At 52.4% G+C, this 27978-nt stretch overlaps 14 protein-coding genes across 14 annotated transcripts; 6 read left to right on the forward strand and 8 right to left on the reverse strand.

Annotated features, from left to right (window-relative positions):
• Positions 1 to 1067: 1067 nt before the first annotated feature.
• Positions 1068 to 1432, forward strand: IAQ61_006517 (uncharacterized protein; the record flags this gene model as incomplete). The annotated part of the gene is made up of 3 exons (XM_066097210.1): positions 1068 to 1145; positions 1191 to 1283; positions 1355 to 1432. The coding sequence occupies 3 exons, from the start codon at positions 1068 to 1070 to the stop codon at positions 1430 to 1432; spliced, it is 249 nt and encodes an 82-aa protein (XP_065952687.1).
• Positions 1433 to 2258: 826 nt separating this feature from the next.
• IAQ61_006518 (uncharacterized protein) lies at positions 2259 to 5702 on the reverse strand. The gene is made up of 3 exons (XM_003845356.2): positions 4765 to 5702; positions 3210 to 4714; positions 2259 to 3161 (listed from the first exon to the last, which is right to left on the reverse strand). The coding sequence occupies exons 1-3, from the start codon at positions 5161 to 5163 to the stop codon at positions 2933 to 2935; spliced, it is 2133 nt and encodes a 710-aa protein (XP_003845404.1). The 5' UTR covers positions 5164 to 5702; the 3' UTR covers positions 2259 to 2932.
• Positions 5703 to 6443: 741 nt separating this feature from the next.
• On the forward strand, positions 6444 to 7566 carry IAQ61_006519 (uncharacterized protein). The gene is made up of 2 exons (XM_003845357.2): positions 6444 to 6963; positions 7019 to 7566. Exons 1-2 carry the CDS (start codon positions 6850 to 6852, stop codon positions 7382 to 7384), a joined length of 480 nt encoding a protein of 159 aa, XP_003845405.2. The 5' UTR covers positions 6444 to 6849; the 3' UTR covers positions 7385 to 7566.
• Positions 7567 to 7773: 207 nt separating this feature from the next.
• On the forward strand, positions 7774 to 8524 carry IAQ61_006520 (uncharacterized protein; the record flags this gene model as incomplete). The annotated part of the gene is made up of 5 exons (XM_003845358.1): positions 7774 to 7854; positions 7938 to 8049; positions 8192 to 8221; positions 8316 to 8465; positions 8511 to 8524. 5 exons carry the CDS (start codon positions 7774 to 7776, stop codon positions 8522 to 8524), a joined length of 387 nt encoding a protein of 128 aa, XP_003845406.1.
• A 428-nt stretch (positions 8525 to 8952) lies between these two features.
• Positions 8953 to 9894, reverse strand: IAQ61_006521 (uncharacterized protein; the record flags this gene model as incomplete). Its single annotated transcript, XM_066097211.1, has 1 exon — positions 8953 to 9894. One exon carries the CDS (start codon positions 9892 to 9894, stop codon positions 8953 to 8955), a length of 942 nt encoding a protein of 313 aa, XP_065952688.1.
• Positions 9895 to 10388: 494 nt separating this feature from the next.
• On the reverse strand, positions 10389 to 11602 carry IAQ61_006522 (uncharacterized protein; the record flags this gene model as incomplete). Its single annotated transcript, XM_066097212.1, has 3 exons — positions 11312 to 11602; positions 11056 to 11162; positions 10389 to 11003 (listed from the first exon to the last, which is right to left on the reverse strand). Exons 1-3 carry the CDS (start codon positions 11421 to 11423, stop codon positions 10389 to 10391), a joined length of 834 nt encoding a protein of 277 aa, XP_065952689.1. The 5' UTR covers positions 11424 to 11602.
• Positions 11603 to 11749: 147 nt separating this feature from the next.
• Positions 11750 to 12476, forward strand: IAQ61_006523 (uncharacterized protein; the record flags this gene model as incomplete). Its single annotated transcript, XM_003845360.2, has 2 exons — positions 11750 to 11891; positions 12041 to 12476. Exons 1-2 carry the CDS (start codon positions 11791 to 11793, stop codon positions 12474 to 12476), a joined length of 537 nt encoding a protein of 178 aa, XP_003845408.1. The 5' UTR covers positions 11750 to 11790.
• A 531-nt stretch (positions 12477 to 13007) lies between these two features.
• Positions 13008 to 14177, forward strand: IAQ61_006524 (uncharacterized protein; the record flags this gene model as incomplete). The annotated part of the gene is made up of 1 exon (XM_003845361.1): positions 13008 to 14177. One exon carries the CDS (start codon positions 13008 to 13010, stop codon positions 14175 to 14177), a length of 1170 nt encoding a protein of 389 aa, XP_003845409.1.
• A 137-nt stretch (positions 14178 to 14314) lies between these two features.
• On the reverse strand, positions 14315 to 15814 carry IAQ61_006525 (uncharacterized protein; the record flags this gene model as incomplete). Its single annotated transcript, XM_003845362.2, has 5 exons — positions 14315 to 14570; positions 14623 to 14970; positions 15023 to 15404; positions 15463 to 15658; positions 15711 to 15814. The coding sequence occupies 5 exons, from the start codon at positions 15812 to 15814 to the stop codon at positions 14542 to 14544; spliced, it is 1059 nt and encodes a 352-aa protein (XP_003845410.1). The 3' UTR covers positions 14315 to 14541.
• Positions 15815 to 15878: 64 nt separating this feature from the next.
• IAQ61_006526 (uncharacterized protein) lies at positions 15879 to 17275 on the reverse strand (the record flags this gene model as incomplete). Its single annotated transcript, XM_003845363.2, has 7 exons — positions 15879 to 15936; positions 16222 to 16268; positions 16414 to 16531; positions 16618 to 16682; positions 16942 to 16944; positions 17005 to 17044; positions 17253 to 17275. The coding sequence occupies 7 exons, from the start codon at positions 17273 to 17275 to the stop codon at positions 15879 to 15881; spliced, it is 354 nt and encodes a 117-aa protein (XP_003845411.2).
• A 943-nt stretch (positions 17276 to 18218) lies between these two features.
• On the reverse strand, positions 18219 to 19812 carry IAQ61_006527 (uncharacterized protein). The gene is made up of 3 exons (XM_003845365.2): positions 19640 to 19812; positions 19331 to 19439; positions 18219 to 19253 (listed from the first exon to the last, which is right to left on the reverse strand). Exons 1-3 carry the CDS (start codon positions 19788 to 19790, stop codon positions 19055 to 19057), a joined length of 459 nt encoding a protein of 152 aa, XP_003845413.2. The 5' UTR covers positions 19791 to 19812; the 3' UTR covers positions 18219 to 19054.
• Positions 19813 to 20181: 369 nt separating this feature from the next.
• Positions 20182 to 22420, reverse strand: DBP3 (RNA-dependent ATPase). Its single transcript, XM_003845367.2, has 2 exons — positions 20732 to 22420; positions 20182 to 20677 (listed from the first exon to the last, which is right to left on the reverse strand). The coding sequence occupies exons 1-2, from the start codon at positions 22384 to 22386 to the stop codon at positions 20524 to 20526; spliced, it is 1809 nt and encodes a 602-aa protein (XP_003845415.2). The 5' UTR covers positions 22387 to 22420; the 3' UTR covers positions 20182 to 20523.
• A 166-nt stretch (positions 22421 to 22586) lies between these two features.
• Positions 22587 to 25138, forward strand: IAQ61_006529 (uncharacterized protein; the record flags this gene model as incomplete). Its single annotated transcript, XM_003845368.2, has 2 exons — positions 22587 to 22765; positions 22817 to 25138. The coding sequence occupies exons 1-2, from the start codon at positions 22658 to 22660 to the stop codon at positions 25136 to 25138; spliced, it is 2430 nt and encodes an 809-aa protein (XP_003845416.1). The 5' UTR covers positions 22587 to 22657.
• Positions 25139 to 25436: 298 nt separating this feature from the next.
• IAQ61_006530 (uncharacterized protein) lies at positions 25437 to 27923 on the reverse strand (the record flags this gene model as incomplete). The annotated part of the gene is made up of 1 exon (XM_066097213.1): positions 25437 to 27923. The coding sequence occupies one exon, from the start codon at positions 27921 to 27923 to the stop codon at positions 25437 to 25439; it is 2487 nt and encodes an 828-aa protein (XP_065952690.1).
• Positions 27924 to 27978: the final 55 nt, after the last annotated feature.

Here is a 27978-nt window from a genome sequence, read left to right on the forward strand (position 1 = left end):
CACTTCGAACGCCCTATCCACCACGAGGTTTCCTTTTCATGTTGTCGGAGGTCAATATGGTGTACTTACTTGCACCGTCCCTTTTTTTAACGTTGTCATGTGGTCTGGAGAAGATCCCGTCTGTTCCGACATGTGGCGTCAGCATTTCCCCAATATCACCTCTCACAGCTCCTCATGCACGTCTTCGCCTAGCATCCTCTTTAGTAGTAAGGGCCAACGCCGCTAGCATATCAAGCGAGCTATTGAAATGGGCTGTAGGGCTCTTGGAGGTGTGCAGCCTGTCTCTCGTTCTACGGTCGGTCATACATGGCGTACAGCTTGGTGTGACGAGTGCTCACCTGCTCGATAACGTTGAGTCGTCAACTGGCGCTCAGTGGTCGGCCAAAAAGTGTATGGAGTGGTCGCAGTACATTTTGCTAGCGGAATGGGGCGGATATTGGCAAACTCAACGTTACCAGGCGTGCCCTGTTCGCTGGTAGATATTCCATTGATCACAGATACGTACACGGCAGTACAGATAATCATAGATAATCGATAGTCCACATAAACCAAACACTCGGCTTCTTTGGCTATTCATTGTGCTGCTTCTCTATTACCGGATTTGGGGGTGAGCTGGTACGTGATGACCTCATAATCATGATACACAAGCATTAAGATCGCACTCTCGGTGCTTCTGAAGGGAGCTATTGCTCCAAAGTTTGTAGAGGCAATCTAGAAGCGGTGGTAATCCAGAGGCGGTGGGAATCCAGAGGCGGTGGGAATCTGGAGACGGTGGTACTCTGGGGGCGATGGGTATCTGGAGGCGGTGGGCATCTGGAGGTGGTGGGAATCTCGAGGCGGCAGTAATCCAGAGGCGGTAGTAATCCGGAGGCGGTGGTATGTGATCCACAAGTGATAATTGGCAGTTTCTTCTTCTGCACAGTCCATATGCCCGACTTGCTCGAGAACTTTATATCATAGAGCGCACGCATAAACAAGGGCCTGTGTACTTGCCAATTCATCATTTCAAACACCAACATCTCTTCCGACTACACAATTCTGGAGTCCTGACTCGAAACTTCACCAACATGAAACTCTTTGCAACTCTTCCGGGCTTTATTCTCTTCGGTTTTTTCACCGCGACTGGTGTTTCTGCCCAGAGCGCTGTATGTTTGGTCCATACATGTCTATGGTAAACTAACACACCCTAGAAATGCCAGGAACCTTCAATTCCCTGGCCTTATGGTTACTGTGAATTTCGCGGTGCGAATGGGGATCTAGTTGGTGGATATAGATGTTCATCGGCAAGTCTCTCTTGTCTACGGGACCTAACTGTAGCAAAAATGCACACAAAGATGGTGCTAACAAGGAATAGGAACACCCATGTCGCTCCCCGGGAACTTCGTGTTCTCAGGCCCCCGGGCAAGATTCAATCTGCGATTTGAATGCCTAAGAGTACTTGGTACTTCTCATTCCCAGACTTCTTGTCAAGTATGATACACAAAATCGCGCTGTCGTAACTGCAATACATCTGCCACCATCACGATACATATAGACCATGTATCTAATCATCAAAGACACTCAATACAATCGTCGTCAGAACATACAGAAGCAGAAAACCCACATGAATGCAAGCTGCAAGCGTGCCTTGGCGACAGACATTACGGTACTTCGAGGGTCTTCACCATCATTTCCCCTTCTCAACCTAACCTACTCCCCCCATCTCCCACCCACATGAAATCCAACCTCCACAACCTCTCCTCCCACCTTCACGCCATCCAACAACCCCAAATACCTCTCCCATCGGGCCTTCCCCCTCTAGCCCCCCCCCTCCCCCAGCCACAAGTCCATGTACGTACCACGTACCTAGCACCCAACGTACGCGCTCAATATCCCTCCACCCTGAACCTTCGACCCATCTTCCAGAAGGCTAGCATGCCAGCGCCAGCGTCAGCGCGCCACCAGACGGTTGTCCGGATAAAATCGCACGGCTGTGGGGTACATTACCGGTACGGGCGCACTAGTAGGTTGGTAGGTAGGTACAGTACGACAGGGTTCGGAGACCACGCCTGTCCCCCCTCCCCCTCACCCCCTGTGCTTGTGTAGTAGCCACCGGCGTCGTGCATAGTCGAGGACCCTTAATATCGACTATATTGCGCGGCTCCAGGATCTGGTCGTGTACGGTGTGACTTGAGATTCTCGCGCTTTTTGTGTGCGTGTCATTCTGCGCAGTTCCAAGGCTGGCTTTACCTTCTCTAAATCATGTCGGTGTAGGGAGATTTTATCAGAAAGCAAGTGTGTAATATTTGTCAAGTTGGGGTATTTATCTCATCTACTACAGTGTCTATTCTACTCGTAGTCGCCACAGGATGTGTTGTACAGATCTCTTAGTTGAGTGAATATATCCTAACCGGGTATTCCCAAGCCTGGCCTCGTCCCAGCAAGACCCCAAAGATCTTCTCACACCTTTACTTCAAGTGTAGTCTTGTTTCCGCGATGGCTGCATAAGCCTCGCTTTGAGGCCCACCTGCAATTTCCACGCAAGACTGCTTCGCCAGAAATCGTTGTGGTCGGTTGTAGAGATCGAGGTAATTTCGTCGCTTGGCACGTCTTCACATGCCTTGGGCCACTGCTGTGGCAATCTTGACATGAGCGCCACTTCATCATCTAGAGCGCTGCTAGGAGTGCAGGGCAAACAACAAGGACGATTCGCTTGTCGGAAGATGATGGCGTCAGCGCCCTAATAGAGAAGATTACCTTGACATTAGATCTCGATGGCCCTCTGTTCTGGGGCACCGTGGGCTCAGCGGAGAGTGGCCACAGGTTGCTACTGATGTGGCGTGAGCCGCATGCCATGTCTCGCAAGAGGTGGGTCACTGCGAGGCAGGGGACAATCAGATGATGATGATTACCCGGTAGTCTCCTTATCCAAAGAAGAAACTGGCATGCTCCCTCACACTTCGAACTTGAGACCAGCAGTTCGCAACCATAATTGGCGTTTCCCTTCAGCCTCGCGGATGATTTCGGCGGACAGGCGTAGACTAGGTGCAAGATGAGCATAACGCTCCATCTCGAGGACAACATTGTTGATTATATCGTCCATGGTGGCTGGCGGGGGAAGTAATTGTGAAAGCGAAGGAGTCATTGTCGCGCCCATGATCAGTAGGGTTTGTGAAATGATACTATGTCAAGTTAGCTATGGAAACGCACTCAGCAATCGGGCAACATACGATAGTGCGCCTTGGAACAAGTACGGAAGGTGTCCGGCGTGATGAGCTGTGATGTATTCCAGCTGGCGCACACAGGCTTCAAGGCACTTGTGACAATTGTCTTGGACGCTCGAATCCATGGCTAAACTCTCATCTTGGAGAACGAGAAGTACATATGGACGGAAAATGATCGTCCGACAGGCGAAGTAGCGCAATCGAAGTACTGTCTGCACAGGGTTTTGCAGTGGTACTCTGTCAAGCGGAAACTGCATGGCTCGCGGTAGCCCTGCATACCATTGGTTCAGTTGGAAGTCCAGTTCAATAACCAGGGGATCTAGCTGGGCGATGGAAGTGGCTGCAGGTCCCTTTGAGTAAGGCGTTGTCCGTATGTACAACATTGAGCTGACGCGGTTGAGCAGTCGGCGTAAAGCAATCTCCGCAAGGAAATACCATAGCTCATCCCTGCCGACAGCTTCCGTTCCCAAATCTTCGAACCCAGTGGGTAACGAGAAGCCTTCTTCAAATTGCGCAATGCCAGAGTGCGGAAGATCCAATTCTGCCAGGAGATCACTCTCGATCATCACTGCGTTCCAATAGACTCTCTTGCCCAACTCTTCCTCTGCTGGTGAGATTCTTCCGGGAGCACTCAATAGCAACTGCAGTTTCATACTGGCACCTGACAACACGTTCCAGGCTTCGACTGGGCGCACAAGATACACAAGGTAGGCTGCAGCTAGGATCTGGCACTGCGCAGCGACCATGTTATTCCTCGTCATGACCGTTGGAAGCAGATTCCAAGCTGCCGCAAAGTATGCCATGCCCGGGGGGTCCTTTGTAGGGTCCTGTTGCGTTATACTTCCAGTGCTGCCAGCATGGCCCAGAGCGAGCACAAGTAGCACGATGCAGCTCTCAGGACCGTCTCTAAATCCATGGCTGAGTGCAGTCTGATAGTGGCTACTCCACGTATATGGGTTGACGCAGGCGTAGAATACATTGACTCTCTCAAAGTAGGCCTGGACGTATGCGCCGGTGTTTGATAGATCCAACCCACGACTTGTACCAAGACTGACAGAGTCCCGACTCATCTCAAGTTGCAGGAGGATTTTGGCATCGTACTGGCGGGATACAAGTTCTCGGATCATGGGCGAGGAGAGGAGATTCAAGGCTGCAGTGTTGTGCGTTTTGGGCATGGTCGAAATGTTCAACGGATGGTTCGTCCATGTCCCGATGCCGTTTATCGGTTGGACCATGCCCAGATGGGACATGGTTCCGGTGCTGCGGCCAAGAAAGTCTTCACTCGTGGAATTACTGGCAGTCGGTGAATGTGAAGACAGCGAGAAGCCACTGGTGAGCCCTGTCTGAAGCAGGCCCTCGATGCGGTTGAGGTGCTCCAAGATCAATTTGTCGCCGGCGTCCAGTTTGATTCCAGGTTCTCGGTAAATGCATTCTGCATTCAATTCGGTGCAAAGCCTGCACTTTGGCCTGGTGCCATCACATCGTGATTTCCTGGACCGACATATCTCACACTACGTCGTGTCAGTACATTTGACAGTTTCTATGGAGCGACTTCTTGTACCGCAATGGTTGCGCGTCGCCTTGGGTAATCTATAGTATCGGTGCTAGGTCGCTTCTTTGACGATGGCCGCGAGTCGGTCCCATTGGCACCGTTGCTTGTTGGTGCTATTCCATTTGTCTGTGCAGGTGGAGTGTCACTTGACATCTCCCGGTCTGTGCCAGAAGACTGCGACATATTACGGGGCCGTTTTCTGAACGGATTGCTAAGACCACCGCAACCTGAGAAGAGTCCATTCGGAGACTCGAGAAGATGAGGCGACCGAAGAGCAGACTTGAGAAGAAAACTGCTTGCGTCCGGCAAGGTGGAAAGGTTGAGGCAGAACGAGTCCCGCGGGAATTGGCCATTGGTGGTTGCTGCTGACACGGGACTAACGTCTGGAGAGGGCGTGATCCCGGCCATGATTGGTGGGACGGCTTGGATGGCGACTGGGGGGGAGAGAGAGAGAGGGCTGGGTTCAACTCGAGGTTCTGTGGCGTTGCGACAGACGTCTGTTGACAAGTTCACATAGACCAGATTTCTTTGTGGATAATGAATAAGAATGCAGTTGGGGCGCAAGGTCGGACATGGCGAAAGAAGTCGAAAGGGGAGGCGAGCCGTGCATATATTCCATCCAATTTCGCCTTCCCTACCGGTAGCTCCTCCCAGAAGTTTGCACGGCGCGCGCAAAGAAGAAGAAGGGCGTGAATGCGGGGATGGCAGGGGGCCGTTAGCAGCACTACCTATCTACCTACCTACATGCCATAGTCCATACACGCTGTGCTCAGACTTCTTCAGAAAGGCGCCAAAAGCGGCTGCAAGGGTGTCAAGTGGACGCCTACGGAAGACACCAGGTTTCTGACTCCACTACTTCTCGCCTAGTCGACGATAAATTGCCTCCAATCCAACCGAGCGGCCACCAGAGGGAAGAGCACATGCACACAGCATCATGGCCTCTGGCAGCTGTCATGTATGTGAGATTTGCCTGCTTACAGAGAGCTCTGCAGGAAACACGGAAACACGGAGCACGCTGGAATCGGAAATTCGCTGGGCCCCTTCAGCATGGGCTCTCTGGAAGAGCAACAGAGATGGCCATGTTGGACTCCGAGATGTCTGCCTGCTAAACTCTCTATAGCCGGCCAAAACAACCAGACATGACCCACCGACAAAATGTATGGCGTCGCGCCACAACCTGGACAGGAAGGGTCCGTTGTCACCACCCTCAGCTAACGGTAGCGGTGGACCTGCGTCTGGGGCCTATGGTCGTCACGAGCGCCCGCAGCATGAGAATATTGCAGCCAAGACAAACGATATGCATCTCGAAGGATGACGATTGTTCTGATTGGTCCCAGGTCAGATTTCCATGCTCAGAGGTACTATCAAGATGCAGCCCAAATGAGAAGACAGGGATTTCCCCCGGCATAGAAGCTGTCGAAGCTGTCGGAGACGACTGAGAATTGAGGCGCCGGCTACTATGTCACCAGGCGTCTTCCGTTGTCTTCCAGCAATCCCCTACGTCAGACGTACACCAGCAATTGTGTCTTACGTAGGTTGCTCAGACGCAACTCCAGTAACCTGGGAGAGCAGGCTCGAGGCCCTCATTGGTGGCCTGCGTTGTTCCCTCTCTCACCTCATCTTCTACGTTCGATTAGGGTACGGTAGGTTGAAGAGATTGTCAACCGTAGTACAAACCATGTGTTGTGTAGATTTTCATGTCCCCCACCTGAAACCTACCGTAACTCTTGGACACAACAGTTGTCTTTGTGGGCGGTGAATTCGTGCTCTTGTAACATCCTCTTAGAACATTCAATTTGTAGTTACATGCAGTTGTCTCAGCTGCAACTGCTCTGTACCTGTGTTATAACCTCGTACTTGCTATGCCTCGGACGAAAACGTACCTTCCAATGGACGCCGCTCTAGTTGTTTACGTGTATGACGCTGGTATCCGCAATGTCTGAAGCACAGCAAACCATGTGCGGGTCCCAACCTCAGCGTAATACAAGGCAAACGCAGTTTTGCCCGATTGTGAACGCTGGACTTGACAAGCAATCTCTTTGCTATCTGATAGACATACCTACCGAGAGCATTGCTTGACTCACTCACGCCAGTATGAAGCCGGAAGCCTTGGATGCCATGGCCACTCAGACAATGAGGCCTGAGGCCTTGGATGCTGCCACGGCTCCAGACGCTGAAAAGGGACAACCACCCTCAGACAAGACCAAGGTGAGAATTTCCTGTGGATCCAAAACATAATCATCCACCCTGACGCTGCCTGCAGTCTGCCACGCCAAAGAAGTCCCCAGTCCCTACTACACGACCAGGCTCCCCTCCCAGCGACGAAGCCGATAACACCCATTCCGTAGGCCAGGTCGTTGAGAAGGTCGTCCATGAAGTCAAAGCCGTAATCGACGGCGTCCTCTCCTGGGCCGAGGACAAGGCCGATGGCCTCAGCGCCAAACAAGACGACACCGGACCTTATTCTTCACCAGCGCTATGTGCTCCCTCAGACATGGATCCTATTGCAAGCGGCATTCTGCCTGCCATGCCTTCTGAAGACGCACGCGAGCATGATCGAGAAACTAGGCAGGATGAGAAGTCCAGCAAGGTCGTCAGCGAGGACAACAGGGAGCGGAAGAAAGAATAAGGGCGCAATGTTCGAGGAAAGCAGATGGGAAGTGGCCAGGCTTGTTCCGTAGTCTCTCACGACGTCCCCGTTGAGGTGGTCAAAGTATGCTTTGGTGCAAAGGCAGAGTATAAGGAAAATTCAAACTTATGATTCTCCACATGGCATGTCAGGCACAAAGATGGATGGATGCTACCCCAGATGCAGTGTGTACGGTAGAAGCGGACCCGCTTCCAAGTGGGGAAGTGTGTCTCAAAGCAGTAACAGCCTCGGCAATCACTACAAGGGTCGTTCAGCTTAATATCACCCTCTCGAACAACGACATCTTCATGAGCAGTCTTCCACCGCATTTGATCGCATCGAATCCCCATACTCGTCTTACCGTGTCCCTATAATTTCATCCAGCAACCATGGCAACCACAACATCAAAGAATCACCCCCTCCTACTCGCAAGCGCCCTTGCCCATGCCGCGCTAGCTCTGGGCCACACCGTACGCAATCCATACTCTACTACTTTCCTTGCTAAGATACAACAACGAACAACACCAACTAACAACTTCCCGTCACCCATCAGACCAAAGGTCTCGATCAATTCAAACACCCGTCCATAACATCCTTGCCCATTGCCCTCCGCGGCGCCGTCAAAGCAGGCTGGTACGAAGGAAGTGGGTTCTTCATCATCATGGGTACGTCACTCCACTCCAATCCCACCAAAGTAGAGTATGCCGGCCTGCCAAGCTCAGCTGGCACACGATCTGTTTGGAGCCATGGTAGCAGTCGTACTGGATGATGGCAATTGTCTCGCTAATCAACACTATGGCTGTTTAGGTATTCTTAATTACAAGTGGTCGCAGACAGGTATGTACCGTGCATTCATCACATGTCTCATATATACACATGTACCATGTTTCTCCATGAACACTCTTGCAAGAAAACTAACTCTGCAACAAAGGAATTTACGACATCTACGACAAGGGCATTGCTGGCGTCCTCGTCAGTCTGCTTGCGGCCGCAAGTGCTGCGTACTATAGAAGCGGCGACAAACCGACCGCGGCCACTTTGGCGGTGGTGACGATTCTGCAGGGGTTGGGAGTTAAAAATGGTTCGTACTCGCGCTTCACGTAGAAGCTTTGGCTTATTGGGGTAGGTATCGTGGCTTGATGGGATTGAATGGGTGCAAGAGAAGAGGATGGTGTACAGTCTTTACTCATGTGCGAAAGGAATCCTATAGTTAATCACAGGTGCATGTAATGTAAAGCTTGTAGTGGGTAGTGCAGAAATGTATTGTGATGTTAACACCCTACATAATGAGTTGCACATGAACAAAACATCTATGCTGTTCGTGGTCTCACAGCACAAGGCTACAGGAAGCCAAAGACTGAGACCCATGGGTATAGAACTCCGTAAGATGTCCATACACTGGATACATATATGCATGTAGGAAAAGGTACCTTGCGACCACCTCATTACAGATTTTCAATGCGAGAACCCAGTACCATTCCGATTGCATACCCTGCGGCAAAGTGTGTCCCTCTCTTTCTAGATTGCCCAAAGAAAAGGAAAGCCGACTGTGCTGGCAAGAATCAACCCTACTCCTGGTGAGAACATGGAACAGCCTCGATCTTCTCAATCTTGACTGGAATGGCACGCTTGCAGCTGCCAAGAAGGCGCTCAAGACGTGCAACGTAGTACTCGTCCACGCTCTTGCTTGGATCGGCAACGTGCTCGTCCTCAGCCAACTGCTCGAGACGCAGGCAGACATGGTTGACATTGTCCTCGACATCCTCAGCCCAGTTGCTCTTCTCGGTGACGCCGTCGCTCTTCATGCTGTTGCGACTGCTCGCAGGACCGACAGTGGCATTGAAGGATATGCCGTTCTCGCCAAGAGTGGAGGGAACACACCCCGAAAGCGCCTTGGTCGGCAGGTCTTTCGAAGTGAAGGACAGGTACTCCTCAATGCGCGGGTTCACCATTGGAGAGCCTAGAGCGATGTATACTGAGCCATCATCCGTGGGGCTGACAAGAGGGGGGCTGATCAAAGGGGGGAGCGACATACTGTGCTGACGGAAGAAAGACTTGTCCTTGCCCGCATCGCTCAGCACCTCTGGTATGCTTGCCATCTCCTGCTCGTCGTCTTCGACAATCGAAGGATCGACGGAGGGGCTGCTGCAAGTTCCATCGGCGTCGCGGCGAGCGTGCTTGCGGTCGTCCATCTTCAGCTTATCGAGCCTATCATTGACAGCACTGAGACTACGGACACGATAACGTGAGACGACAGAGGGCGCTGGGGAAAGAGCAGTTGGTGTGTTGATAGGAGGGGATGGGTAGCGCGGATCGTCGGCAGTCTCGTTCAGCAGCCACTGGTAGGGTGCGAGGATCTCAGTGACATTTGCGAAGTCGATGTCAGGCACGGCACCCTCAGCGTCGTCGTGGTACTCAGTATTGGGCGTCGGGTTGAGAACCGAAGGAGCACCCGAGCGCGAGTACTGAGAGCCCATGGAGGTGAGCTTGGTGACGGTGGTGGCCGACATGTTGATGTCTGCAGCTGTAGCGGGTGTGTTAATGTCCGCCGTCCAGGACGGTGAATGGTGAAGTACATACTTGACTTGAGAGATGTGGGATATTCGGATACTCTGGTGTGGGATTGCTGTCGTCTTGGAACCGAGATTTGTGGGCTGCGTGTGTTGTTGTAAGGTGACGGGGGGGTGGATTGGGATTGTGGGATCGAGGGCGTCGTAGGCAGACAGCAGGACTTCTTATAGTGGCAGGTGCGGGCTGACCTAGTGTGGGGGGAGAGCGCGGGTGAAGTGCGGAGAATGGTATGTGCGCCTTCGAGAGGTTATACAGAGACAGGGCAAGCAACAACAGCGGTACCTAAGCCTGTGATTTGACTCTAGAGACGTCCGCGAGCAAACGGGCGAGGTTACCGCAGTCACCACACCGCAAACGCTTTGCGCTGGAAACAAACGGCCGTCTATCATCGATCGTAATACGTTCAGTTTCTGCAGAGATATTTGCGCTTCACCTACGCGACTCTGCGTGCCATTGTGTTGCCGTCATTCACTGAGTTCTGGCTGCGCTGTCGGACTGCCTCCATGTCGCTAGACGGCGTCCTGAAGACAGAGGTACTCGACGGCAGATTGTGTAGTGTCACTCCAGATGCCACGCCCGTCTCATGTTCGGTATTCTGGGCCAGCACCGTCGGGCTGCGCTCACTCTCCACCTGCGTTCCCCTCTTCCGGTATCGTCGAGCAGCACTATGGGCTCTGAGGTTGTAGTGAGCTCCACAAAGGAAGCTGCCTATCCAGAGTACCAGCTCTGTGCCGTATATCACAATACCGAGGATGTCGAGCTTAGGTTGGCACACAACAGACACGAGAGAGAAGACATCACCGAGAGCATCGATCCCGACAAAGATGAAAGATATACCGCGCACGGTGCGGTACAAGTAGATATCCACGTAGTGTCGAAGTACGCCCGCAGCGAGCAAAGCAGCCGATGCAACAGCCATCAAGATGGCAGGCCAACGTAGATCTTTCTGCTTTGCATGTCTCACGGCAATGATGAGCCCAGCTTGAACAGCGGCGATCAAACACGCCACGGGGGTGATGACTGCAAGGCAACGCAGAACCGACCAACGCTGTCAATGTTAGTCGATAATTCATAAATGTTTAACAAGAAGATAGTCGTACCCGTTCATAGTAATAGCATTGGATCCAGGTCACCAGGCTCAGGAGTGTGAGTATTTGCGGCTGGATCCTGAGTGCGATATTGTAGTTCTCTGCAATGTTGTACACGCCTAAGGGGAACACCAGCCCAAGCCCAAAGCATTATCATTGTGGGCTGTAATCCAGTGGCATGTTGTCGACGATAGTTGATGACGATCTGAGAGATGAGCTGCCTCACATGTTAGTGATGGGGCTTCGATGCTTGCAGCAATCCTCTCACTTGGATTGACCAGCACACCTGAGATCAGTAGGGTACTCATACTGGTGACAGTAAGAATGACGCGTACAGCACCCAACGTTCCAAGCACATTCGCCGCCACGGGCACATCCATATCCACATGGGAGAAAAAAAAGATATTATGTATTACAATTAAAGAGGGCGGTTTGCCAGGAGAAGGGGAAAAGTCATTGATGGTTTCACAGCATCCTCCAGTACAAGTCCATACGCCAAGAACAATCAAAGAAGATCAAAAATCCACACGACAGAGAGAAGACTATTCCTTTGTACCAGGAGGACGTCCTGGATGTTCTCGGATTGCGCTTGAAGTAACGACGCTGCATTACAAGGATAGCCCCTGCGTAAACGCGATCGCGTCGCTCAATGCACGGACAATCTCGGACTACCGCTTTGAAATCATCATCTGAGCGCAATCAACGACTTCGCTCTTCTTCCACATTGACATTGTAACTGAGCCGACAATGGCGCCCGGCCCCATAGAGACTCCGGAAAAGCAGGAGGCAGATACTGTTGCGCCGAAGAAGATCTCCAAGGGTGTTGTTCTCGGTCCAGATGGCAAACCGTAAGTACCATACGATGCTACCTTGGCGCAATACGGTGGATGAAAGATTGGGCATTACATGGCTCCGATTTTCACAATCCTTGGTATATATATAAATGCATGTCTGATTCTGATATTTCTCTCAATTGTAGATGCCGTACATGCAACAGTGTAGCCTCCCTCCTCGCACTCTCCGGCAAGATGCCCAAATCGACAAGAACCGCAACCGCAACCACAACCACAACCACAGCCTCCCTCCCCTCCGACTGCCCCCCCGACGTCGAAGCCCTCGGACGCTCCTCCTGGACGCTCCTGCACTCCATCACAGCCACATACCCCACCAATCCCACACCGCAACTACAAACCGAGACCAAGAGCTTCCTGTCGACGTTTGGCAAGCTATACCCTTGCTGGGTATGCGCAGAAGACTTCCAGACCTGGATGGCGAAGAATACACCGCGGGTTAGCAGTCGAAGCGAATTCGGCACGTGGATGTGCGAGGCGCATAATGCGGTCAATGAGAAGTTGGGAAAAGAAACGTTTGATTGTGCCAAGTGGGAAGAGAGGTGGAGGACGGGCTGGAAGGACGGGAGGTGTGACATCTAAAGCAGCGATGCGAAGAAGACTGTAAGTTTATTGTACGGGATATGATATTTGTAGCACGAGCTTGTACAGTATATTGGGGGGACCATTGGTCTTGCGTGGAAACAGCCACGGTGTGTACGACTAGAGGGCATAGACGCAGGCATTAAACGAAATAACGATTACGACCACATCAACTCCATCGATAACAATCATCATTGACCAGTTCTATAATCTTCTCCTTGGCAGCGAAAACGGTCTGGATCACTGAAAATCAAGCCTGATATCGCGTCTCAACCCCTCATCTCAACCCTGGGACGGGATACCCACTATCAAGCGCTACCGCCCACGGAGTACCAGGAATACTACCATCAATTACCAGCACATACACCCACACCGACTATAAAACCCAGGAAGCCAGCCCATCTCCCTGCATAACCCCAAAGCAACCAGCACCCTCATCCCCCTGCTTTCCCCCCACATCCCAAATCCCCCTTGCCATCAAAACCACTCCACGCTTTCACCCCCTCATATCCCCCCTTCCTACCCCCAACCATGGACAATCCAACCACCCACCACCCCCTCAACCCCATCGACCGCGCCTCCGCCATCGCCCTCGGCATCCTCCTCCTCCTCCTCCTCCTCTCCGCAATCGCCTACTACACACGCACCCACCTCCGCGCAACCCGCCAACCCGACCTCGAGCGCCAACACCAAGCCCAACTGCAGCACCACATGGGCGCCAGCACCTGGTCCAGACGCCAGAGTGCGCGTGACGTGGAGAGTAGGTCTGGCAGCAGCTTTTGCGAGATGAAGAGCATGGAGGCTCAAAGGGCTTCGACGGCGGAGCCGCGTGGTTCTACGACGGATGGGTTGCATGATGGGTTTGGTCCCGTGGTTTCTGGGGCTGGATGGCGTGGGCGGAAGGGAGATTGCTTCTTCGTTAAGCCGTGGGCCTGGCTGTCGTCGTCGAAACGCAGGACCGCCGTGGGAGAAGAGAGTGTGGGTCATGTATCCTCGCATGACTACATGTTTGGGACATGTACGCACCAGCCTCGGCACCCGGAAACAGAGTCTCGAGGCCCATCGCCTTGCTCGCCATCTAGTTTGACGCTCAACCCGCATTTCCAATCTGCGTCTCGGGATCAAGTACAACATCACTACGTCACAGAACATTCCCGCAACCACCAGCACTACTACTACCGCCGCCGTCCCTTGTCCTTCCCACTCTCATCAAGCCAGTATCACCTAGATCGTGCCTGGTGGCGCGACACTGCAACCCTCGCATCATGTACCACTACTGACGCCCCCATCGCCACATCAGCCCGTCTCCCTCGGTTCGAAACCATCCCAGAGCCAGAAATAGCATACTACAACCCACTAACACGCATGGTAAACACAGAGGCAGGAGGAGAAGAAAGCGGGCGCGCTGTGTTGAACCGGGCGAATGGCGTGGAGAGAAGGAGGAGTGAGGGCTCTGGATCGGCGTCGGACTCTGTTTTGTATGACTGGACGCGTCCAGGGTTTGTAGATGGAAATGGACATGCTATAGGGAGACAAAAAGGGAGGACGACTGCGATTGGAGGACGAGGGGCTGGTGGCGGTGGTGGTAAGGAGTATAAGAGTGCGGAGACGACGATGAGAGATGGTCAGACGAAGGGGTGTAATCCCTTTGTTTGTGACACTGAGCCCGAAACGTTCGAGGGTATTCAACGAACTGACTGAGCGACGAAGACTTCAGAGGTTGGACAATAATTGGAGACCGCAATGGGGAAATACGTTAGCGCATCATTTGCGGCAACATGCTTCGCAAGACGAGCCATGATCTCTTGCGAACATTATTCAATGAAGAATGTACATGTACTCGCGTCCAAAGGCTGAGCTCAGGGTATTGTGCGGTGAATTAACCGCGGTTTGCATTCGCTATACGGGCTATAATGCGCAGGTATCCAGACTGTCATCTAGTCATCTTTCCTTGCTGTGTATGGGAATGAGCCGAAACCACCTAACTACAAGACCAAAAATTCTGCATTCAATTCCATTGTGGTATCTCGTGGTATATTGCACATGCTGAATACTTTGCAACCGCTTATCGCATGATCTCCTGGTAGATGAGAACTGTATAAAGTCAGCAAGCATTCTCGTGCACAGTAGCATTGGTCTCTCGTACGCTTCAACTGCTCCTTGGTGAGGTTGTCCTTGTTTTTGTCAAAATCGAAAAATTCTTCGGGAATTGGGTCAGCGGTCGGCTCGTCATCTGGGTCATGGTACGGCTCGAGGTATGGGTGCTTGAGTGCTTCCTCTACCGTGATGCGCTTGACCGGATTGAATGCAAGTAATCGCTCGAGTAGATCCAAGGCTAGATCGTTGGTCTTGGGGAACATGGCTTTCCATGGAATCTTCTTCTTGAAGGGCAGCGATCGGATGTACTCGCGAGCGCGGCGCGACTTGATACCGTAGTAGTCCTCCATGGTAGGTGTGCCAAGCACATCAAGAATGAGGGTAAGCTGGTGGTGGTCTGGTCAAACATTAGCCTTTATCCGAAGCGACGCAGGATAGTAGACACCTACAGTCCTTTCCTGGAAACAGGGGCTTCCCGCTCAGCATCTCTGCTAGAATGCAGCCGACACTCCACACGTCAATGGCTTTTGTATACTCCTTGAACGTGAGCATGATCTCCGGTGCACGGTACCAACGCGTGGCAACATATTCCGTCATGAAGCCAGAGTTGTCTTCGGTAGAAGCAGCTGATCGAGCGAGACCGAAATCGCATACTTTCAAATCGCAGTTTGCATTGAGGAGCAGGTTCGAAGGCTTGAGATCACGATGCAGAACATTCGCCGAGTGCATCGCCTTCAATGCACGTAGAGTCTGGTAAATGAAGTACTGGCAGTGGTCGTCCGAAAGCTCTTGCGTCCGGATCACGCGATGCATGTCTGTCTCCATGAGTTCCTGGCCATGGTTAGTCCAAGTCTGCGGTGCAGGTAGCTCGCGTGTTGTCTGGCCATACCTGGATGAGATAGACCTCGGTGAAGGTCTCATAGTTGCGAGGCTTCTGGATGTCGAGAATGGAGATGATGTTCTCGTGGTTGAAATACCTGAGCAACTTCATCTCTCGTAGCGTTCTCAGACAGAACATGGAATGATCGAATGGTGTGATCTTCTTGATGGCGACCTTTTGGCCGGATGGCTTGTGCAGTGCAGAACTGTTGCAGCGTGAGTGAGCCTGTCGAGAATCTGATGAAGGGCGCAACCTACCAGACGACACCATAGGCGCCCTCTCCCACGACATCTTGAATGTCGTACTGCTCTGAGACGTTGAAGGAGATCTTCCTGGAACTACCACTCCCCGTAGGAGGCATGATGGCCAAGAGTTTTGTGGTTCTCTGCGATTACAGGCGGTGATGTAGCTGGCTTGGATCGTCTTTAAGACGCTGCGGGGTTGGCACCGTTTGTAGTCGTCAATTGGCAACCGTCGTGATTGCTGTGCACAGTATCTGTCAGCAAACGTTCGGGGAGGCGGGTGTTAACAGGCATTGTTCGCAAGACCGCAAAAGATGTGATAGTCTCGGCCATCTTGACACAGCCGAGCAGGCCAATGGCCATGGTGAAACAACACAGCGTAAGGACGGCTAGGCGGCCCCACGTGCTTGCACGAGGTGCACAGTGCTTGTAGCAACCACAAAGCTCGGGCGTCAACAAAGAATTCGAGCTACCCATGCCCGGCTGGCGGTGCACACAGCCAGGAGAAACAATGACTTTGACCTACCAGAAAGTGGAGAGCTGGCTCGACTCCGCCACTTGGACAATGGCGCGCTAAGTCGACGACGACGGAAGCGGGAGAAAACAAGATAGGACAAGCTTCTGCTCTCCGTCTCGCTCAGCGGAGGGGTTGCAAATAGGAGGTGGGAGGAGGAGAGGAGGAGGAGGCGGGAACGAGATGTATAGCACTGTAGCCTACGCGTGCGGGCGACTCGTGGGCGATGAGTGAGGCGGTGACGGAAGGAGGAAGCAGGCGTTGTGTAGGGCACTGGGCCGTGAGCACTGTACTGTGTATGGAGGGCGAGGCGGGGCAGCGTCTGCGCATATTGGATGCCAAGTCAGCTGAGGGGAGGGGGAGAGTTCATGAATGCACGGGGGTGAAGGAGTCGAGGTGATGACATACACGTGAAGAGGGCAGAGTGGAGGGGTTATAGGTATTGATGGAATAGGGATGCCCAGAGATGCTTCCTTCCAAGCTTGAGCAGCGAACGTTGGTGGGGGAGGGGGAGGGGGGGCCTGTAGTTAATGGGCAGAAGGCTCCTTCCCTGTAGTGTGCGCTTTGTTGTGGGTTGGGTCGCACGTCAAGGGCGAAGGGCGAGAAGGGGTGAAGGTGAGGGTGAGGGTGAGGGCAGGTACGAGAGAGGGGCAGCAGGTGCGAGGGGCAGGCGGCGGCAGGCGGGCGGGCGGGCGGGCGGGCAGGTAGGCAGGCAGGCAGGCAGGCAGGCACGACCTCCACATAACAATAAGTAAGTAACAATAGATAACAACAGGTAAGTAGTACTGTACGTACTGTACCGCGTATAATACCGCTTGTCTCCTGGCTATTGTCGCTTTGGTGGGGGTGGTTGGCGGGGTCGACAATCGACTGCCTATACCGGTACTGGCAATGGTAATGCTGAACTGAACCAGACAATCAATCCATCAATCCATCCATCCATCAACACTCGCGAGACGTGGGAAGAGACTCGGAGACACAGAATCACAGATAGGACGCAGTTGCAAAGACACGGACGGCCCAACCTACTTGTACTCGCTCACGAATGCGGCATCGACTCTGACATGCACTATGCCGGATAGCTACCAAGTCCCAGGTCGGAAACACCAACGGCGACGGGTGATTAGAGGATGCAGATATAGCTCACACTGCGCCCAACAATAAGTCAAGCACTGAGCAGTCGCAGCCCTCGTCTGGACTCCGTCCGCTTCACCCGCGCACGCTTCTCTTCTCTAGGCGCCCGACTGGCCAACCCTGATGTAACCCGGCGCACGAGTCACGGCGAGTCACATCTTGCCAAAGCGGCTCATAGGCAGGACTGCCCCTCTCTCTCCAGCCTTCCAGAACACACTGCATTTGCATCGCGCCTTTCATCATAGTATGTATGACCAAAAGGTTGGAGTCGGCTTGTCCCAGAAGTGCACTGCCCTGCATGCCCTGCACACCGTTTTGCCTCCCTCTCCCACCCTCCTCTCTTGTCTCATACCTAGGGCCCCTACCGTGCCACTCGACCACCGACGACATTGGACAACAACATTGTAGTAGGTACCATAGGTACTATACAATACCATCTCCATCATTGTCGCCCTCACCATCCCATCTCAAAGCAGAGTCCCTCTCTCTCTCTCTCTCTCTCTCTCTCTCTCTCTCTCTATACTGACCCTTCACCCCTCCTTGGCTATCCGGGTACCTATCGTAGGGCAGCATCTGAAACAGGTCGACTGCATACAATACATATACCGACACAGTAATAGTAGGCCCTTGTTCCACATCTGCAACGGCTATACTTAGTAGGTACAACTATGTCTCTAAGAACAGACCCATGATGAGACCAGCTCGTGCGGGAGACCAACGCCGCCTTGGATTGGACCTGGCGACTCCATCATGGCGTTCCCCTCATTTCAACCACCAGCCAACCAACACCAACCAGTCGCCAGCTGAACATTCCCCCAACTTGGTCACTGTGCCCTCCCTTCTCCGACCTAGACTCGCCCTCCCCGCTTCCGCCTCTCTCTTGTGACTCTCTGTCCAGCGCTGTTTGTCTCAGCGCCATCGATGTCATGTTTGTCCGAGGAATTGAGACGTTTCTTTGTTGTTTCAAGGTTTTACCTAGCTACGCCGTACCCGAGCTTGAAATGGGCTCTTTCTTTTGCCCGCCGCACCACATACGGTACCGCACTCGTCACGGGTCTGCGTCTGTCTGAATCGCCAATTCTGCACACATGTTTCTTGTATCGTGCTTGCAGCCACCCCATGCCCGATTGTGGCGGCTATGCTTCCTCTTAGCTCTAGAGTAGTTAACCCGGAGAGATAGGATCTGCCCTGCTTCTAAACTGCTTTTCTTCCCAGGCTGATGCTGTAGCTTGGAGTTCCGCCCTGCTGGTAAAAGCGAGTAACGACTTCCTGCAAGGTCCCGCCTACCAACTGGCTTGCACGGAGAGACCTCATGGACCGCTCCACCATGGGTACTTGTAACCATTTTACCTTTCCACCTCTTGCTTCTTACAGCGATTCGTCGTGCTGCATTCCATGGCAATCACCTTCCTCATACGTACAAGTACGTTCAGCGTATTTCGAATGCTAGATCACGCAAGTCATGTCAGCGCTATGGTACCGGTAAACTGGCAAAAAAGTCACTCCATGTTCGCTTAACTACCTAATCATCCAAAACAACGCTCTTCCTATGCCTGGTAACTATACATTTCCATCGTAATCGCATCACATCCAGGCTTAACTCTGGTTCCATTTCGTTACATGCCTTGCACACGATATCTTTCCTCTCCCTCCTCTTCTCTCTCTCTCTCTCTCTCTCTCTCTCTCTCTCTTCTCGGCTATTCCCATCATCTCATGTCCGTTTCCCCTTGTTCAACTCTTCGCGCCGCTCTTCGAAAACCAAGGGAGTCATGCTGATGCAAGACTGCCCCTTGGAGGGTATGCTCGGCCCTCTTGTTCCACCCGCGGTGCACATGTACACCATTGCTCCGTTGGCACGTTTTGCATGACGCTGGCGACGTGTTTGCCGCAGCCCCACCAGGTGGCCTTGTCTGCGTGCCATGTTAGCTATGTGGTTCTGCAATAGTTTGGGATCCAAGAAGGCGGAGCACGGAGAGAATCGACATACGGCAGGAGTCGCAGGACGCTTTCTTGCACATTGTGGTTGTTGGATGTTGCTTGTCGAGGACTTGAACCGGTATTTACAACGGATGTGTATAGATCAAGCAATGACGTTGCTAGTATCTGGGTATATGGTATCTAGTCCCAAGCGGAGAGGTAACGACGTGCGTAGTGTTGCGTCGAATGATGTGACGAAATAGTCGAATTGATATAGTTGTAGTAGCAGTTAACAGTAGACAACCCTCACCTCCCCCAACAGCCACCACAACCACACTTATATACCCTCCCTCCCTCCCCACCCAAACCCATTACAAACCACCCGGCCCATCCCCGCGAGAACAACCCAGACAGAACCCGCAAGGAAAAAAGCCCTCCTCGCCGTCACCTCTCTCCACCGACGTCGCCGAACCCTCCAAGTCGCCGACCAAAATAGGTTCCGCACTAATCGCTTCAGAGGCACCAATCATAACGGGCCGGCGCACATCTCCACTTTTTTTTTGAGAGAGAGAGGGAAAGAAAGAGAGAGAGAGAGAGCTTTGCGCTGCTGCTACTGAGTCGGATTGCATTTGCAATGGGCGTGTGGGTTGCTTAGCGGCGGGTGAGGCGTCGTGGCGGAGGTGTACCTATGTAACTGTGTATGATGGAGAAGGTCGGAGTCGGGCTTAAAGTTGGGATCAAGGGCTAGGGTTTTGCGTGTTTGGGAAGGCGGTGCGGGACGTGGGTTAGTGGGTGGAGAGCACGGTGAGTAGTACGGTGAGTAGAGTACGTGGGGAGTGAGAGCGGAGAATGCCATGGGGACCGGATTGGGAAAGACGTTTGGGTGAGATTTCCGCCATGATTATGGTGCGGTGCTTACCTGGAAGAGTGAATTGGGAGATTACTGCGCATTTTTCTTGATATTCAAGCTAAGGCTCATTACGTGTTTCAAATAGCAGGACAGAAGTTGTGCTTGACTACACAGCATGGGGTAGATGTATAAATAAAAAGAATATAGGGAATCTTCCATCTCGTTCGGCACTCTGATTCCTCATCTACTCCAATAACAGAAAATCGCCAAATCTACCAAGACTTTTGCGCGCTCCATCCCCGTCGACAACACAACGTCATCACCGCCGACCTGCAGCGGGCGAGTCACTTCGCCGACCACAGGTTACGGAACGTCGGACTTTGCGTGCGACAATGCATATAAGACCCATGACCTTAGTCAAAGGTGATCTTGGTCGCCTGTTTTGTGCTATCCACGTCCTTGTAGAAAGCTCCATAGGCATCGTGACCCTTCTTCTTGACGGTAGTACCAAACTTCATTAGCTCTTCAGGCACGAGCTGATTCGCGGCCTTGAGCACGTTGATCAAGCTGGGAATCAGGTCAGTAAAACGCAACGTGAGAGGGGGAAGATTGAGTACGTACGATCCGGAAAGACCCTTGTCGTGCTCTGTGAAGAAGGTAATGGCCAGACCCTCTTTCCCGGCACGACCCGTTCTGCCGATTCGGTGGACATAGTCCTCGGCCGTGAGCGGAAAAGTGACATTGATGACCACCTTGACAGCTGGAATGTCCAGACCTCTTGCGGCAACATCCGTCGCTACCAAAAGTGGCACATGTCCCTCTTTGAAGGCCGCCAACGAAGCACTACGCTTCTCCTGCGTCAAATCACCATGGATTCCACCCACGCGGAAGCCCTTCATGCGGATAAAGTTTTCTATCCGTACAGCCTCCTTCTTGTACAAGCAAAAGACGAGGATACGGTCATCTTTGTTCTTGCCAGACTGATATTTCTTCAGCAACTGAATGAGGCGCTGCTCCTTGGCGTGAGGGTCGATGACTTCCACCACTTGCTTGATGCGCACGTTCGCACGGAGTTCGCCCGAGACATTGTCGCCAATAGTGATCTTCACGGGCGAGTTCATGAATGTCGAGGCAAGCTCGCGCACAGAAGGGGGCCATGTGGCTGTAAACATGAGGGTCTGGCGCTTCTTAGGTGTTTGTGAAACAATCTGCCTGATGGGCTCCTCGAAACCCTTGTCAAGCATACGGTCGGCTTCATCGAGTACCACGTATTCAGCTTTGCTGAGATCTGCAGAGCCGTCGCCGATCAAATCATTAAGTCGTCCTGGTGTGGCGACTACGATATGCGCTTTACGGCAAGCAGCGACCTGCGGGTCTTTCGGCACACCACCATAGACGCAGACCACTTCCAAGCCAGCTGGGTTCGCCAATGCTACCAATTGGTCGTAGATTTGAACAGCCAGTTCACGAGTAGGCGAGACAATAACTGCTTTGATGCCCTTGCGCTTCTCCTTTGGAAGTGAGGAGATGTAGCGTACACAGGGCACACCAAACGCCAATGTCTTGCCGGATCCCGTCTCAGCAACTCCGACCATATCCCTGCCGGAGAGCAAGAATGGCCATGTCGCTGCTTGTATAGGTGTTGGAGCGGTGAATTTGGCGAAGAAGGCTCGTTGCGACGCATCGATGTTGAGGTATTTGAATAAAGTAATGGGTCGAAGTTTATGGAGGGCAGGCTTGGGGTCCTCGATGGTCATGACATTCTTGGTAAGAAAGGCGTCAATCTCCGACTGCGGCAATTGCGCCAGCTCTTTGCTCTCCTGGTATTCTCCCGCCTGCACCGGTGGCTCAGGGCTCGTCGCTGACGACTCGACCATGAGAGTTGTGCCAGAGGGCGCTGTAGAAGCAGATTCTGTAGATGAGCCTTCTGCTAGAGCCTTCAGACGCTTCTTCTCTGCCTTGCGCGCGGCCTTGTCGGCTTTATCGACAGACTTGTCTGCCTCCCCTGCTGCTTTCTTTTCTAGCTTCTTGATCCTCTTCTTCTCCTTCTTCTTGGCCTTTCGCTCTGCCTTGGATAGGCCCTCATCATCCTCCGAGCCCTCGTCGTCCGAGTCTTCTATGCTCTTGCCATTGCTCTCAATTGCTTCAGTCGCATTCGACTTCTTGGACTTGTCTTTCTTTTCCTTCTTGTCCCTTTTGCTTTTCTTCCTAGATAGCTCAGGTGTTTCAATCGCGTCGTCTCCAGCGACGACATCAGAAATGGGACGTTTCGCCATCTTGTCGATTTCCAGAGTTGGGCGAGCTGGGAAACATGGCGGAAAACGGAAAAATTAACTTTTCGTCGGCGGTCGGATCGACTCCTATCGATAACGAGAAGCGCTAGCCTTATATAGACTAAAGCCAGAATATCCTTGGCAAACACAAGATACATCACGGTTGCCCTGCCGTCTTCTCAGCAACCAAGATTTGTCTCCACCTTTTCCACTTCCGTTGTGACAAGTCGTCTGGTATCTCTCGTGGATATCGGATGCGCGCTCCTAGGTACACATGGCGGATGTGACGGAGCTCAGATGCTGGCCGTCATGTCTTGATGCGATTGATTGGTCTCAAGATGGGATCATCGCGCTAGCCTCTGATGAGCGCGTCGAGCTGTTGGTATGTAAGCATGAGAACCCAACATGGAAGTTTGTCACCAATATTCTATAGTTTCCACACACTGTAAACTTCGAAAGAGATTCAGATGTTCCGCAATGGCAACATGTGGCACTCAAAGTTCCTTTGTTCTCGACAGATGAACTCCCGCTCAAGGAGCCTGCACCTTTGCAAATTTACTCTGTAGGCGAAGAAATCTCAAACAGTGTGCCTATATCCGTGGCCTGGTCCTCACTAGGACTCGCAAAACATCGAAGATGCGCTCTCGCCGTCTTGACTTCCAATCTAGCTTTGTCCATTTGGAGTGCTGAAGGCAAGCCCCAGGACGAAGCGAGCTGGAACAGGAGACTGATAGTCAATGATGCTCTGAGAGATTACCAGTTGAGACATGCCAATGAGGAATCTCAAGATGCTCTCCCTCTGCATGAGGATATCGTGCGTTTGCGCAGTCGGATTCGCGCATTCGCCTGGGCGCCTCCATTGCCCAGTGTGGACGGTGCTTGTGTTGTCGGTACATATTCGTCCTACGGTCTACATATCATGGCTGTGGCCAATGATGACAACCAAGTGGCTTTCATTGTGATTCATTCACCAACATCAACGCTTAGTCCAAGCAATGGCTGGAACACAGAGGTAGTAACGCAAATTTCAGTGACACCAGCTCCTGAAGGATCGTTCACTTACCCAACTGTATTCGAAGAAATGATGGAGCAGCAACGACACATAGCTCATCTTGCATGGAGTCCGTGGATTATCAAAGGTGACCACTACCATTCAGTTGTCGCATACTCTACGAACCATGATGTGCGAGCAAGGATAGTTACGAATACACGCGGCAGCATTGAACTAGGTGACGAAGTAGTGTACCCGAACATCGAAGTACGATTCAGTGGACCAATGAAGTGGTCTCCAAAGATTGGGGACGGAAATGAACTCACGCTTGCATTATTCACTAGTATAGGCGTCCAATGTCTTACAATCTCAGCACATGATGCATCCATCATCAAAAGATTTACTCATGACCTTGATGGACGCTGGGATCAGATGACAGGAGTGGTCTGGGACATGGCTCATCAGCCTGTACCCAAACTCCACATGAGCTCGCTAACATCAACGGTCAAAACTCATACTGTTGAGCTCGAAGTTACGTCCAGTGGACTAGTACAGTCTGGGGTCCCCATGTGGAGGGATCAGATTGAAAACCATCTGGCGCAGTTCAGCGTCAAACATGGTCTAAAGGGCAATTGCCTCGCCAGAATTTGGGGCTTGACGTTATCACCTCTGGGAGACTTCTTTGCAACCTCTTACACTTTACATCCTTCTGATATGATCGAGTACGGACCACCTGGAGATCGACGCGGAATCGTAGCCATCAGTACCTCGAGAAAGTATAGTCAGCTTCGCCAGGCATTTCCGTCATGGAACGTCAGTGCTGAGGGGGTCTTACTTACTATGAAAAAGCTGGCCCAGAATGCAGTCGAAGAAGATGATCCAATGTCTGCATTCGCTGAAGAGATGGTTGAAAAGCTGCTTCAGGTGTATGCTAGTCCGCAAGAAGCAGGCAGTGGTAATGAATACCTGGCCACGTTATGTCCAAGCAACCTGGATAAGCTCGTCGAAGCATTCAAGAAAGTCGCCTTTTTAAATCGTCACAGCCTCAGAGACCGCTACACAATACTCGTTGATCAGGCATGCAATACCGCGCCATCCCAAGACCTCCCCAAAACACTCATCGCTTATCGGCTCGCCACTGCCTTGCAACATCTTCCATCCTCACTTTCAAAATCCGCCTTCAGCGCAGAGATACGAGCTCATCACCAGCAATTCGTGTCTCTAATCGATAGCATAACCGCCGACGCCACCATGGAGACGGAGACCACAATACCCATCTCCTCAACAGATGTGTGTGACTTCTGCTCCGCACCCATACCCTTGAATGACCTCACTTGGGCTGCCTGCACAAACGGCCATTCATTCCCCCGCTGTGGTCTCAGCTTCCTTGCCATACAGGCACCAGGCATCACAAAGTACTGTGGTATTTGCAGCACACCATTTTTAAACGAGCCTTTTGTCGAAGCGCAGGAAGTCATGGACCCGGGAAAATCTGACAAGCCAAACGATCATGTCATTGCGAAGAATGGAACTCATGTAAGACCTGACCCGGCTTCAGATGGAAGTAATGTGATACGTGTAGCTGTGGCCGACGGGTCGACCCAGCAGGAGGGTGGTGGTTCAGATGGCTTCGGGGCAAGGGACAGGATGGAAAGAAATGTGGCTACAACAGAGGATGAACACGGTCTACTCATTACGTTGGCGAGAGTCTTGTTCCTTGCTTGCGATGCTTGTATCTACTGTGGTGGCAAGTTCGTGGGCTAAGTGGTCAGAGTGACGATTTGCTATCTCGACTCTGTATTACACCAAAGTCAGGGAAGGGAATACGACATGTTATAGCTTGTAAGCTAGAGGGAATGGGGCACGAGAAGATAAAAAAAACCGCTCCCGATGACTTGACTTAATGTGTGACCTCAGCTTTTGTGAACGTCCATTCCACAACTTGTGATATCATGCGCAAATAGCGACGGGGGGTATCATAATCATATAACACACATACACACACACATTAAACCACACATTGCAACCCACAAACTCCACCAAGCCCCCCCCCCCCAACCCCTTACTTTCTCTCCTTGGGCATCTTCTTCCCATCCCCCATCTTCCCAATACTACTCTCACTATGCATATGCGGCGCAACCTCGACCAACCAGTCAGCCTCGATCGGCAACACACTCCGTATATACGGCTTCGTGGTCTCGACCAACTCGGCAAACACCACCCACTTGGGGCGATTCTCAATCAGGCTGCTAGACGGGTGAATAAACACCGTCATGCCGCCATTACTCAGCGTGCGATAGCTCAAGCCATCGCGATTGAGGCGGGCAGCATTGGGAAAGAAGCCTGCGGTGATGGCCTTGCGAATCGCCACATGGTCTGCGATTCCGCAGCTCGACTCGGGCAGCTCGACGCGGTCGCAGAGTTTGAGTAGCTGGTCGCGGACATCGCGGGCGCGATTCAGGCTGCGGACCTGGAGGAAGTTTTCGGCGCACCAGCGTGGGTCGAAGCCGGATTCTTCAAATTGGTTCCAGATGTTGAGGTAGGTGAGGAAGTCGCCGCCTTCCTTGGACGAGAGACGGGCGCGGGCGGCGTCGGCGGCGATTTTCTTGTCCTTGGGGCGGAGGAAGAGGGAGGCGGATTCGCCGAGGACGCTGACGATGGAGAGGATTTCTTCGCGGCAGTTGTATTTTTCAGAGGCGAGGATGGCTTTGGAGAGTTTGATGTCGAGCGGGAGTTCAGCCATTTTCCGTCCTAGCCGCGTTAGAGTTCCTGTGGAGTCTAGGGCGCCGAGGGCGTATAGGCCTTCAAGACTCTTGATTAGAGACTGGCTTGATGGCGGGTCGAGGAATTCAAAGTCGAGGAGGTTGGAGACGCCCAAGCCTTTGAGGGTGAGGACTACGCCATCGAGGTTTGTGCGTTGGAGTTCGGGCTCGGTAACTTCGGGGAGCTCGTTGTAGAAGGCGTGCTTGGTGTAGAGTCTATAGCAGTATCCTTCGCTCGTACGACCGGCTCGACCGGCTCGTTGATTTGCACTCGCACGCGAGATTGGGCTGATGACTAGAGAGCTGACGCCGTTGGCAGAATTGAATGTGGATTCTTTTGAGAAGCCACAGTCAATCACATGGCGCACGCCGTCGATGGTAATGGATGTCTCGGCAATATTTGTTGCCAACACGCATTTCCGACTGTTAGGAGGTGTGGGTTCAAAAACCTTTGCTTGCACGTCAGGCGGAAGTGCACTGTATATGGGGCATACAATCAACTCTTTTACTGTGCCCCGAAGTTTCTTTAGTGTCGATTCGATGTTCTCCATGGCAGCTTGAATCTCCTCTTCACCCGTAAGAAACACCAATATGTCCCCTGGTAGTTCTGCAGCAATATGTATCTGGAATACCGTCGTGACAGCGGCACTAAGATAATTTGCTTCTGGCGAACTGGTGTAATTAATATTGACAGGGTACGTACGACCCGGAATCGCAAAGACGGGCGAGCCATCAAAATAATTTGAGAAATGCGAAGCATTAATGGTCGCAGATAAAATGATAATCTTCAGCTCTGGCCGAGCTCTTGCAATATCACGACAAATCGTCAGCAGCAAATCGGACGCTGTAGACCTCTCGTGAGCCTCGTCGATCAATATGGCAGAGTATTTGGAGAGCATGGGATCTGCCATTGCCTCACGGAGGAGAAGACCGTCTGTGGCGAACTTGACTACCGTCTTGTCGCTTGTTTTGTCATCGAATCGCACGCTGTAGCCGACCTCACGACCGAGCTTGACACCCATTTCTTCGCTCACACGTTGTGACACACTCATGGCAGCCACTCGCCGCGGTTGGGTCACTACGACCGCTCCCTCCTTGGTGTATCCAGCCTCAAACAGGAACTGCGGTATCTGTGTAGATTTTCCCGAACCCGTCTCTCCGACAACGACAAGCGTCTGGAACTTGGTCAGAGCATCCAGAAGCTCCTCCCTATACTGATAGACCGGCAGACTCTTCCTCGTCTCCTCGATTGTGCGCGCCTTCTTCTCCGCAGCGTCCAGTTGAGCTTCCAGCGCTCGTCGCTCCGGATTGATGCGACTGGCCAAGTCTGCTTGGAACTTGATTTGTGTTTCAGGATCAAAAACATAGTCGTAGTCGTCGGCCGACACGCGCTCCGGCCGCTTAATCTGCGACTTGATCTTGCCCAGCTGCTCATCCTCCCAAAGCTGCACCTCGCTCTTCAGGTACTCCTTGTCCTTGTGACGTTTTGTAAGCGCCTCATGTTTATTCGAGTAGTCGGCATCGGGGAGTATATAGCCATCCAGATGCTCGTCTATAGCATTCCGCTGCTCGGCGAGTCGCAGCGTTTCGCGATTCCGAGCAAACTCCCTGCGTTCTCTTTCTGAAAGCTTCGACCCAAGCCTCTCCTCCTCCTCGGCTTCCTCGGCAACCTGTCGACGAAGAAGGGCGAGCTGTTGTGCTTCTCGTTCTGCAAGGTACTTTTGCCGCGAGGCAAGACGAAGGGTGCTGACGTCTTGGTCGCCCAGCTTGCGGCGCTTAGCATCCATATTGGGCGATCTCTGAGTGTGGTGGTATGCTTTAGAAAGCCTTCGGTACGTTTCT

The sequence above is a fragment of the Plenodomus lingam genome (assembly GCF_022343315.1).
Source record: "Plenodomus lingam strain CAN1 chromosome Unknown contig_26, whole genome shotgun sequence".
Taxonomy (NCBI): Eukaryota; Fungi; Ascomycota; class Dothideomycetes; order Pleosporales; family Leptosphaeriaceae; genus Plenodomus; species Plenodomus lingam.

Bases quoted from the DNA above. Each gene is read 5' to 3' on its own strand.
- IAQ61_006518 (XM_003845356.2), bottom strand. From the start codon at position 5,163: ATGGCCGGGATCACGCCCTCTCCAGACGTTAGTCCCGTGTCAGCAGCA. The intron at 4,715-4,764 runs GTACAAGAAGTC...GACACGACGTAG, and splicing joins GGCGACGCGCAACCATTGCG to TGTGAGATATGTCGGTCCAG. The intron at 3,162-3,209 runs GTATGTTGCCCG...AACTTGACATAG, and splicing joins TTGTTCCAAGGCGCACTATC to TATCATTTCACAAACCCTAC.
- IAQ61_006519 (XM_003845357.2), top strand. From the start codon at position 6,850: ATGAAGCCGGAAGCCTTGGATGCCATGGCCACTCAGACAATGAGGCCT. The intron at 6,964-7,018 runs GTGAGAATTTCC...CGCTGCCTGCAG, and splicing joins CACCCTCAGACAAGACCAAG to TCTGCCACGCCAAAGAAGTC.
- IAQ61_006527 (XM_003845365.2), bottom strand. From the start codon at position 19,790: ATGATTGGTGCCTCTGAAGCGATTAGTGCGGAACCTATTTTGGTCGGC. The intron at 19,440-19,639 runs GTTTGTAATGGG...CCCAGATACTAG, and splicing joins TCGCGGGGATGGGCCGGGTG to CAACGTCATTGCTTGATCTA. The intron at 19,254-19,330 runs GTATGTCGATTC...CATGGCACGCAG, and splicing joins AGCGTCCTGCGACTCCTGCC to ACAAGGCCACCTGGTGGGGC.
- DBP3 (XM_003845367.2), bottom strand. From the start codon at position 22,386: ATGGCGAAACGTCCCATTTCTGATGTCGTCGCTGGAGACGACGCGATT. The intron at 20,678-20,731 runs GTACGTACTCAA...CCTGATTCCCAG, and splicing joins GACAAGGGTCTTTCCGGATC to CTTGATCAACGTGCTCAAGG.